Below are 12,487 nucleotides of genomic sequence, written 5' to 3' on the forward strand. Positions count from 1 at the left end.
AGAAAGTCGGCGGACTAAGGGAGTGAATGATTATTATCGAATCCTAATAGCACTAGGAGATAAAACGCTATCCGCTAAGATAAGTAGCGGGTAGGATAACCGGCAGACTAATATTATAAAGATTACTATCCCCGTGATAGGCCTAGTCTACTATACCGGTATATACGTCGGCCCGTATCTAGGCCTAGTAGCGCTAGATCCAGTTAAGCTTCTTCTAGTTATATAAAGCGTATAAGTCCACTAGGAACTACTAAAAGAGCCGGCTATAGGCGAAGGGTACTAACCTCTGCCGCTAGCGTTAATATAGTAGGTAGCGGTAATACTACTAGAATCTTACCTTTATAACCTAACACGCACGGTTATAAAGATCCCGTAGCCTTATATTCTAGTGATATCCGGTCCCGCCTAAAGGATATATAAGTGGATAAGATAGTAGCAGATACGTAGGGTGCTTATAGTTAACGCGATAGAAAGCCTGTACGCTATTTCCCGGGCCCCTCTCTGCCAGGACGATATCCCGGTAACCCCTCTAGCTAGACTCGTTAGGAACCACGGTGGTAACTTCTTCTATAACAGGCAGGTTCTCCCGGCGGCGGTCAGTACCTTGTTCTATTACTAACCGTATCTATAGGTTTAGTAGTACTCGGCCTTACTTATTAAGAGTATTAAACTATTCGCGGGCGCTAAGATAGATCCTAGTAAACGGGTTATACGTATACAGGATAGACGATAGCTTAACCAGACCCTCCTAATTAAGCGTCGCGCTAAGAGATAGGGCGTTAGTGTGGCGGTGGTTAGCTATAACTTAAGTATTATAGAAATATAACTATATATAAACAGGAATACGCCCCGCGTGATTTAGTGGCCTAGTGATATAGTAAAGGGCGCCGTGGATCTAAAAAGATATAATACTGGCGGTAAGCCCGCGACGGGTCTCTATATTCTATATAGAAGTAAAGGTAAACGTATTATTATATCAACGAATATACTTTCGGAAGTTAACGGACCTCGGACACTAAGAGAGTAGTAGCCGTTCGATATAGGCAGGCAGTTTAGGGATAGTATTAACCTTTATATTGCCCTGATTATAATAGGAACCAAACTAAGGGCTTAACGTAGTCAACTCCTATAAACTAATAATAAATATTAGTATAGTTATAAAAGCAGGATACCTACCTATAATCTCTTACCTATCTAATAAAGGGCAGCGTAATAGTCGTACTCTACCCGCATTAATCCTATTAATCCTAGGTTAGAATACTCGACCACTACCTCGCATACATGGCTTAATCTTTGAGACAAGCATATGACTACTGGCAGAATCATCCTTCATATATCTACCACCCACCACCCCCACTTTTATTAGTGCGGGAGGTGATTTCCTAGCCAAATCCTTAATAACCACCCTACGCCTAGGCACCACCCTGGACTTCAGGTTTAGGGGAGTCGCTAGAAACGGGGGAAAAAAAAGGGTATCTGCTAGGAGCCCTTAATTCACGCTTCTTAGTGGTACCACGCGCGCTACTCTGCGATACCTACGCCGTACTATAAACGCCTTAGAAGGACGCTATGGTGCTACCCCCCTAAGGAAAAGACCGAAAAATCTTCCCACGGACCTATAATGGCTAGACGGAAGAAGGCCCTAGCGCCTAAGCCGCTAGCTAATAGCGGGACGTAACCGACCACCACTATAACCGCTAGGCCCCCCCTATAAAGCACGACGGTATAAGATAAGACTTTCGCGAATAAAGCCCGAAAATAGTGCTAATAGACTATAAACGAAGCCTTAAAGATATTATAGCGTCGAGGATATACTATCTATATCCTTATCCAGGTAGTTAAGGGAGGAATTAAAAAAGCGAAGGTATCCGAGGAAGCTAACGTAACGCTAATAGCCTGACTCGGTAATGAATTTATTGATCTGATTAGGACTAAAGGCCCGACCCTGCTTATAAGAACCCTGGCTAATATAAGGATAAAGGAGGGTGCCCTGGCCCCCCCCGCTAAACCACCGACTAGTATAAAGCCGGCCGGCTAAACTAACCCTAGCTTTATATCCGCTAATACACCGCCTAGTACCTTAACGTAACTAAGCTAATAAGATAACCCCTAGATATAGATTATAATCGCTAAGAAAGCCAGAAAAAACGTAACCCTAAAGGGCACTATAAAGCCCCCGGAGAAATAGCTATAGGGAGGAAAACCGAAGGCAGACCTTAGGGTCTTTCTCCGATTCCTACCCTAGATTATCCCGGAACTAGAACGCCGTAAAGCACTTATAATTATTAGGCGGACTATTATAAAGACCCGGAAGGTGGATAACTAGGATATTATCCGGATCGACTATACCTATACCAGAGTCGCCTTATACCTAAGGAACTCCTAAGCTAAATAGAAGATTCTAGAGGTAGGGGACGATATTATTACTATAACTAACGCCCTAGGTATATAAGGGGCGGAAGTCTAGTATACCTATATAATCCATAAGGTAATCGACTAGATCAGTAACCTTAAGGTTATAAAGGATATAGTGGAAGATAAAGCCTTACAGAGGACCGGGCTTAAGCCGGTACGGGTTTAGAGATAGGTCCGACCAAACTATAGCGGACTTATAAGCTGGTTTATTTTATTCTAGATATAACTAAAGTATCGGTTCCGCTTATTTAAGATATCTATAACCGCGAATCCCTAAGAAAATAAGCGCCTTATTATATAATATAATAAGTGCTAGGGCTTTTACCCCCGGCACGCCTATAATAGGAAGGCCCGATATAGGGGGTATAGCTTTATTACCGGAGACTATACCTATAAGATCCGATATATTAACTGCTTTAAACCCTACCCGGCGAATAATCTAAATTACCCGGCCTAACTAAGGAGAGTAAACGGGGAAGTTACCTCCCCCTTTAAGGCAGAGCTTAGTAAGATTCGCGTAATAAGTAACGCCCTCTAAGCGAAGCTTAACGCACCGCCCTAGACCTCTATAGATAAGGCCGATACCCCTAGAGATAGCGATACTGCCTAAGGTAAAGCCGTCTCCGATACTAGCGAAGCTAACGTTAATAATAGCGAAGGGGATAACGACGCTAACGCTAGCGATAGCGGGGAGACCTAGAATGGCGTTGAGATAGATATTAATAACCCTAAGACCCCTAAAGGGGACCTAGTCTAATACCCCCTATAGACTCCTAAGAGGAAGTCCGTAAAAAGGGACGATAAGACCCCGACTCCGGTATAGAAAAAGAAACTAATACTGATATAGGCGTGGCTAGGGAAGGCCCCGGCTAAAGAGGCCAGAGACCCTATTACTAAAGCCGTAACGACTAAAACCCTAGAGGATAAATCGTCGGCCTAGACGCTAGTATAGCCACTAGGGGGCCGGAATAACCCGGTCGGCTCTAATATATATTTAATAGAACGTAAATAAGAACTAAGCGCTACTTAGGGTAGTATTAGCGATAAAGTAGGAGGCCCGCCTTAATATACTAATATACTAGGAACCGCTAAAAGGAGATACCAGGAATAGGATACTACCTAACCTCCCTAGCTATAAGAAATACTTACCGATATATACTTAGCCCGACCCTAGGGAGGAACCTAGGGTTATTATATACGTAAAGGCGAGCCTATACTTATAATAACTAGAGTTACTACTACCTAGATCCAGGGACCTGCTCCTAGTTAAGGTGAATAGTATAAGCTTCTTAAATATCTACCGAGGTATAATAGGTAGTGCCGATATATAGGAAGACTTTGAAGCCTCCGGATAGACGCCCCCTACTAATATAACGATTAGGGGGGACTTTAATATAAAACACTATAACTAAGAACCGGGAGTCTCTTAGGTTACCGGTAAAGGTAACGAGATCGCTAAGTGGATAGAATAGCACGGGCTAAGCCGATATAACACCCCCGGAGAGGCGACCTATAGCCGGGGGGGCGTATATACTATTATAGACCTAGTATTCTTAACGGCACTATTTACGAATATTAGATTAAAGGTAAAGGCCGGCCCCCCGGCGTGCTACTACCCACTAATAGGATAAATCGGTATTATATATATCACCCCGGAGAACGCCGCTACTAGACCGGACCGCTATAAACTGCCCGAAGAAGTAGATAAGCGAGCCGCGATCCGGAGGGAGGTCGTAGATAGCCTATAGCTAGTTAACCGCCCCTAGGAAAGGACCCTAGAATCGATTAATAGGTAGGCTAAATACCTAGTCGACGTTATCGTAAGCCCGCTTTAACGGCTCGGTAAGAAATACCGCGGACTAGCTAGTAATCGGAAACCGTGGTGGAACGATAAATATAGAGTAGCCTATAAAGCAGCGATTAACCGTAGACGTTACGACCCCGATAATACCGAAGTATAAGATACCTTCCGGAAAACCGTAAAACGGGTTAGTAGGGAATACTAGAATAAGAGGATTAGGGGCGTTAAGGACGCTAATAAACTATATAAGATCGTTGGCTGGTATAAAATAGGGGACGGTATAGCCGCCCCCCCGATCTTTTATAACGGTTTAGGCTACTTCGAAGACGCTAAGAAGGGGGAACTCCTTTATAAGACGAAACTGGCTAGGCGGCTAGATATCCCGGACCTAGAAGACCTATAGGACCGCCCTTTAGAGAGACCGGTTAGGGCTATTCCGGAGGACGGCCCTATCTTTAGGGATAAGGTAAGGCGATATATAGCAGAGGTTAATACTATTACCCTAGGTGGTAATAACGCTAGCGTCCCCTTACTCTAACTAATCTAGCCTAAAATTAAGGAGGAGGTCACGGAACTCTTTAAAGCGTGTAGGCTAACTAGCTATTACCCCCGACCTTTCCGAAAAGGAGATATAGTGATAATCGATAAACCAGGGAAGGATACTAGCTTTATCGCCGGCTATAAACCGATCTAGCTGCTTAGCGTACTAGGTAAAGGCCTGGAACGTATTATAGTAAAAAGGACGGCTTATAGGGCGATAGACGCTAGAATCCTAACCCCGTAGTATATCGGGGTATTACTAGGGCGGTTTATAATCGACCTGGTAGCGATCCTAATATATAAGGTTAAGTTATGGCTCGTATAAGGGAAGTAGGTTATCGTAGTGATTAATAATATAAAAGGGGTATTCGATACTATACTATATAGTTAGTTTATTTATAGACTATATAAATAAGGCTAGGATATACCGATTATATAATAATAAAAGAGCTTTGCCTTAGTACGAAGCGTTAGAGTGATCTTCGGTGCCTCCTGCCCCGAAGAATATACCCTACTAGACCTAGTAGGCCTCCCGTAAGGCTCCCCGGCCTTATTAATCGGATACACACTTAATATCGTAGAAATACACTATCTACCTAATAAGGAGAACCGATTCGGATACGCTAACGATATATACGTTATTATAGCGTATACCGATACTAAGATAGCAGTGATAATAATTAAGGAGATACTATAATAGTAACTCTAATAGTATAGAGATAACGGGGTCGAGCTAGACTATAGTAAAGCCAAAGCCTAACTTTTCTCCTATTAGAGGATCCCTTAGTTCCCTATAATAGAACTGCCCCTATTCGACTATAAGGTCGCGGTCGCTTATACCGTTAACCTATAAGGATAAAAGCTACTAGCCCCGATTAGGTAGCTCGGTATATATATAGATAAGCGCCTCGATTTCTAAGACCACGTAAAGATATAGGCGAAGAAGGGGCTTAAGGTCGCTAACTATATATAGGGCATTACCGGAGCCACCTATAGCCCGAACCCAGCTTTGCTACGACGCGCTATACGAGTATATATCCTAATTATTACCCATTACGCGGCGGAGATCTAATAGGAGGGACCCCGGGCTCTAGCCTAGGGCCGCTATAATATTATCTATAAGAAGTGGTGCCGGTCGCTATCCGGACACCTACCTAAAACTAAGGTAATAACCTAAGTATAGATAACTATAATCAGAACTATACTCCTAGCCTAGAAGATAGTCCCGGTGCTAGCCCTATACCAGGAATTAGGAATCCCTATAGTAAAAGACTATGCGCAGCACCTATAGTAAAGGTACGCTACCCGGATCGCGGGACTTAAGAAGGACTACCCGGTGGTATAAGCTATCTCCCCGATTACTTAAGGGGACGCGAGACGGACTAAGGCCCTGACACGGCGCTTAAGAGTACTATAGACTAAGGAACTAGTATATATAAGGCCACTATAATACCGACTAATAAGACCCTGTTTTATAGGACGGAGCTACTAGGATAAGATCCTATTTAATAACAGGACTAAGGAGGAAGCCACGGAAACCTTTAATAGGTGGGTCGATAAGCTAAACCCGGAGTATACTCTGGTATTCTTTAATAGGTCGTAAAGAGGCTAAAATATAACCTAGGCCTTTTTAATATAGCGCGGCGGAAAAGAAATTACCTTTAGTCGCGGATATATTCGTAATATAGTGGTTTTTAACGGGGAGGTAACTAGGGTAGCTAGAGGACTAGCCGCGGCGGTCCGCCTCCCCGGAATAGGAGAGATCACCTACTATATCGATAACTAAGCGGTAATCTAGGGGCTCGCCGGTATAGCACCTAGGTTATCACGGTAAGAATTCCTATAATAGTAACGCCTAGTAACGATTTTCCTAACCTACCTACGGTGGTTACCGGGATATATAAGGATCCCGGGTAATAAATAAGCGGATAAACTCTACTTAAGTAAAGACGCCTAGGGGATCCTACTAGAAAATAAGACGCCGACCTAGGTAGGGGTAAAAGCTATTATAATAGCCCGCTATAAGACTAGGCTTTAGAAATAGCACGCTAAGTCCTGGCCACGCCGATATAAAGCGGCTATATAAAAAAAGCTAGGGTTTAGTTAAAAAGAACTAAAAGAACTGACCCTCCCCTGTAAGACCCTAATACACCTAATCTAAGTAAGGATAGGACACGGGGACTTTAAAGAATACTATTAAAGGTTTTGTTATAATAGCTATATAGCCTACTACGGCTACGGCTATATAAAGACTCTAGAGCACTTCGCCTATTACCGTAAGGTTAGAAACTCCCGTAGATAGCTAAACGAACTCTGGCACCACGAAGACGGGAGGAAAACTCGCCGCTTTAACCCCTAGGAGACCCTTATAGAGATCCTAATAAATAACACGGCCTTCGCCGCGCTAGCGGATATAACAGGCTTCCTTAATAGAATCTGCCCGATCCCTTTAAATGAAAGGAGCACTAGCTAGAAGGTGGATAGACTAGTGGATAGTAGGATAGCTATAGGCATATAGACCCCCGAGGGTACACGGCGAGATATAGGAGTTATCTTTTATCTTATATACTTTTTTTAATAATATAGTATAGATATTATTAGTTATTATAGTTTAGGAGGTATAGAGTTAAGCGATTAGCACTATACGGCCTAGGCATAGATATATAGATATCTTACCGCCCGATATCCTGATAGCGGGACGCGGCGCCAGTCTTTACTAGCGGCCGCCAAGGCGTTAAATAGATACACACACATACACACACACCACTACCTCGCTATTTAAGGGTATCTATCTAGCCGGATCTAATCGACGAATATATAACTAGGGATTCGCCCGAACCACCCGGTCCTATAAAGTACGTGTATTATCGCTATTAGCCTTATTTCTAGGAGGGGAACCGGGGGCCCTGGCCTCGCGGCACCTATAGCACCGGTTATATAGGGCACCGTTACGGCGAGACGGGAAAGCCGTACTAGGGCGGTAAGTGCGATAGGTAGCATAAAGATATCCTAGAGAGGATAACGAGGTTAGTTATAAGGGGCGCCGGGGGCGCCGGCGGGAGCGGGAGGTATAACGCCTAGCTATAGGTGCTATATAAGCTATAGAGCTTGTTTAGCGACTAGCCTAGCTATTAGCCTGATTAGTTCTAGGGTCGGTTTAGGCCCGGTATATTATATAGACAGTATATATATTATTACCGCGGTAGAATCCAAACTCGGCGAAAGGTTTAATAACCTTATAATAACGGCACCGCTGGGTAGCGGGCGTATCGGTATTAGCAGGGTTAGTTTAGTAAGTAGCCTCGGGGGCAGGGTCGGATTAGCGATTAACCTAGTTAGTAGTTCGGTAGGTTATATAGGAAGCGTATATTCTATTACCACAGGAAAATCTAAACTCGGAGAAACGTTTAGTGATCTTATAACGACGGCACCGCCGCGTAGCGGGCGTAGTAGGCATAGTAGGTATAGGCATCGGCTTAAAGTATAGTAGTAAAATCTCTTTTTACGGGCGTGCTATTATAAAAAGCTCTTCCCTACGAAAATGAGTATAGTTTCCCTATAAAAATAAGCATAGTTTACGGGAAGGGATATACACGTTCGGGTCGTTAGGTTTCGTCCGAAAGTGATATCTATTTTGATTAATTTCCTATATAAAAAGAGGTACCGGCCCGATATTGATTATCTTATATGTTAGGGCGGCAGGTCACTAACGTACTATAGAGGTATTTTACGGGTCAAAAACTACTAAAAACGTCCGTGTACACAATGGAGGTATATAACCTCTTAACCGCCCTTTACGGGTCTAGGAACAGTGAGTAGATAATGTATTCGGGCTGCCTACTTTAGGAATTAATGGAACTAATGGAATTAGATGATTTAAATCACGCGGGCGATTAAACTGATTGAATCAATTAAGGGCAGGAGCATACAGGGAGGAACGCGTTATATTATTATGGTATATCGAAGTATAGTGTAGTACTTCGACAACTTATCGCTCTTATCATAGCCCGCGAATAAGTGGGTCTTATATATAAAGTATCATTTCTTATATAATGGATAGATAACCCCTATTTATTTTACCTACATCTTCAGGTATAATATCTTTAGATATCTCTTTGAAGAAATAATCTAAAGTGTTCTTTGAAGGCCTCAGAGCCACTATATTATTAACGCGGTTTAAAATAATAGCTCGTTCTTCTATTCTTTTAATTTCATTATATTTATAAAAGGTGAAAAGTCTGTTATGATATTCAGAGACCCGGAAACCTAGCTTAGATAATATCTTAGCTAGGTAATTATACTAGTAACCCATATAAAGCTGTATTAAGCTTATAGAGTATTATATTATTATTATTTTCTAAGCTCTCTTCTTTCTCGAAGCCTATAGGTTATATAGTGTATATCAGAGTATCTATATCCATAGGTTACATAGTGTATATCAAGATATCTATATCGGTATAAACGAATGCGCTTTTAACGTCGAACTGGCTGAATTTCTAGTTATGTAGTACGCCTGGTATTAAAGCTAGTTTATAGCATTCTGGCCGGCGGATGGTTAAAAAGATTTCTAGATAATTAACACCTAGAATCTGATTAAACCCCTGAATAACCCACCGAGCTTTATATTGAATAGCGTCGCTAGAGCTATTATATTGGATTCTGAAGACCTAACGACCTGCTAGTACGTGTTAGTCTTGTTTTATTTTATTATGATTATTAGGCTTATTTCTTATACTTATTAAGTTCTAGGTCCTCCTCTTTTCGAGTTCTGGTATTTCTGCTACTATAGCGTCTATCTATTTATCTTTATCTAGGCAGTTTATAGCCTGTTTTTAGGTACCTTGTTCGTTAATCGAATTAATAGTTAAAAGAAATAGGGAATTTTCTTAAAACTATAGGTTTCTAAGTATAGTGTCTTTTATATGATATAGTAAGTGCGGACTATTATTATAGAATGTTAAACCTTATAGTCCGGTCTTAATAGTTCTTAACGTATTTAGACTTCTAGCCTGGTGCTATGGCTATTATTATTATTAGCCGGGCTATAGTTATTATTATTATTATTATTATTATTATGATTATTATTATTATTATTATTATTATTATTATTATTATTATTATTATTATTATTATTATTATTATTATTATTATTATTATTATTATTATTATTATTATTATTATTATTATTATTATTATTATTATTATTATTATTATTATTATTATTATTATTATTATTATTATTATTATTATTATTATTATTATCATCACCATTATTATCATTATTATTAGTATTAATAGCTGGAACTTTATAGCCCGCTGCCCGTAGGCTCTTTTGCCTATTATTATTCTCTTCTGCAGGTTGAATAGACTTAATAGAACGTTTCGAAACGCATTAAGGAATATTTTATAAACATTAACCGGTATTTTCACTAAAAGTGATTCCTTTATTATACTTAACGGGCTACTAAGGCCCGTGGTTACAAACCTGATAATATGTCTGAGTATTTATATAAGGAGGGAGGTTATTATTGTTTTTTAGCGTATAGTTATTATTATAGTATTCTAAAAAAGAGTAAAGAAACTGATTTTCTAAGATATAAACGTCTCGAAACCAACCAGTCTTTCTAGTTAATGGGTTATAAACGTTATAGTTATAGTCGTTAAAACCTATTAAAGTACCTCGTAGTGCCCTTATATCTAGTCTCTTTATATTCGGGTCGTTATTTTTATAATAAATAATAGAACCCTAAACCCGTATATTATTCATATTAGGTTTCTGACCTTATAAAAGCTCAAAGGGACTCTTATATTTAAGAGCTGAATTAGGTGATGTGTTATATATATAAACAGCTAAGAGAATAGCTTTACCCTAAAGGTATCGAGGCAGCCCTGAGTGGAAAAGAAGAGCTCGAACCTTTTCTATTATCGTTCTTATAACTCGTTTAACAGAGCCTTAAGCTTTATAAGTGTACGGTGGCTTTATATTATGCTTTATACCTGTAAAGAGGCGTTGAAAAGAGGCGTTATTAAATTCTTTTCCACTATCTATATCTACTTCTTTAATAAAGAAGTGATATTTATTATTATTATTATTTTCCACCTAAGCTTTCCACTCTTTTATAGCTATAGCTACCGTCGTTTTAGACTTATCTAAGAGCAGTTATGCCTATAGGAACCGGGTGGAACGGTCTAGTATAAACAAAATCTAACGCTTTTTATTATAAGGAAGAGGTTTAATCGGTCCGTAAAGATCTATATAAACCTTTTCTAAATAGGAAAAGTCTTTATATTTATTAACTAAATCTTTATTCGTAAGTGTAATAGACTTACTCTTCTTATAAGCATTATAGCTCTGTATTTTAGTTAACTCTTGATTAGTTATATTATATTCTTCTTAAAGACTATTAGTATAAAGACTTTTCAAGGTAATAGGGTTAATATAACTCATTCGGTTATGCTATAGCGTTGTATTTTTAGTTATAGAACTAGTCCTTCGACGGTTATTACGGTCTCTTTATTTATAAAGCTCTTCTTAAGGTTAAAGTGGTTAAGGTTTCTTTATTATATTATTTCTTTATTAAGATTTAACTAACCCCTTTGTTGAATTTCTTTGTTTACTCAGTTTTTTTGAAACCTGTTCTTCGAACCTTTGAAACGTCTTTATGCTAGTTGAGTCGTGAGACCGTTCTTCAGGTAAAATACCTCTTTATAACAGTTTCTTTATGCTTTTTCTAGTATTTATTATATTTACTTTCTAAGCCTTAGCCCCCCCGTACGATAGTGCCCGTGATATAGTAGTATAGCCTGTTATAACGCAGAGCCGTTGTATAAAGAAAGATGAGCTCTGTATTTTTAAATGATAAGAGCTTTTTGTTTTTAGTAAGACCGCGAGCTTTACTATTACGACGAGAGAGACTGATAATAGTCGTGCCTATTTTCGGTATATCAAGACACTCTTTTAAAAGCGGAAGCTTTCCAGTATTCCTGGATTTTATTACGCAGTCTTCTTCACCTTATATCTTTATTTCCTTTGCCTGACCCCAACGAATAGTTCTCTCTTTGGTATTATAAGTAGAAAAGAGTCTTTTATTGGTAATAATATGCGCCGTAGCCCAGCTGTCAACACAGAAATTCAGATCCAATCTGATACTGTTTTCTGCTTGTATTTTATGAATCTTTTCCACTAACCAATCTGACCCATATCCATTAGATCCTTAGTAAAATGATTTAGACGGTCTGGAAGAGGAAAAGGAGGAGGGAGGACGTCTTTAAAACTAACCCCGGTCTCTTTTTATTCTTTTTCCTGCGGCTAATCCTATAACTAATTCTCTTAATCTATAATCATATTAACCATAGCAGACTCGTCGTTATTCTCCTCTTTTTCTGAAGACCTATCTAAGGCATGCTGTTCCTTTGCCTTTAGTATAAGGTTTATTATACGCTTCTCTCTTCGAGAGAGACGCGTATTTCCTCCCCCTTTCTTTTCCTTATTCTTCTAAGAGGACTAAGATTTATTTACCCTATTCTGGGTATTTCTCCTTAAGCCTGAATTATTCTGTATTACCCAGTTCTTAGGTGCTTTTTCGCCCCTATAGCGCACTAGTAGTGCCCTAGTATATAACCATAAGGCGGTTAGGTTAGTTCGAATCCAGCTAGGGGCACGCGCAAAAAGTTTTTCTTTTTATATTACCCGGCCCTATTCGCGGGTAGCCCTTATCTGCCTTAGTAAGC

General features: G+C 39.9%; 1 protein-coding gene across 1 annotated transcript; it reads right to left on the minus strand.

The window, feature by feature from the left end:
- Positions 1-1,322: 1,322 nt before the first annotated feature.
- ACRALDRAFT_2019026 (uncharacterized protein) lies at positions 1,323-11,957 on the minus strand (the record flags this gene model as incomplete). The annotated part of the gene is made up of 4 exons (XM_071019951.1): positions 1,323-1,337; positions 9,759-10,060; positions 11,883-11,905; positions 11,941-11,957. 4 exons carry the CDS (start codon positions 11,955-11,957, stop codon positions 1,323-1,325), a joined length of 357 nt encoding a protein of 118 aa, XP_070876216.1.
- Between the last annotated feature and the right edge of the window lie 530 nt (positions 11,958-12,487).

The sequence above is a fragment of the Sodiomyces alcalophilus genome (assembly GCF_042370955.1).
Source record: "Sodiomyces alcalophilus JCM 7366 unplaced genomic scaffold ACRALscaffold_3, whole genome shotgun sequence".
NCBI classification, from domain to species: domain Eukaryota; kingdom Fungi; phylum Ascomycota; class Sordariomycetes; order Glomerellales; family Plectosphaerellaceae; genus Sodiomyces; species Sodiomyces alcalophilus.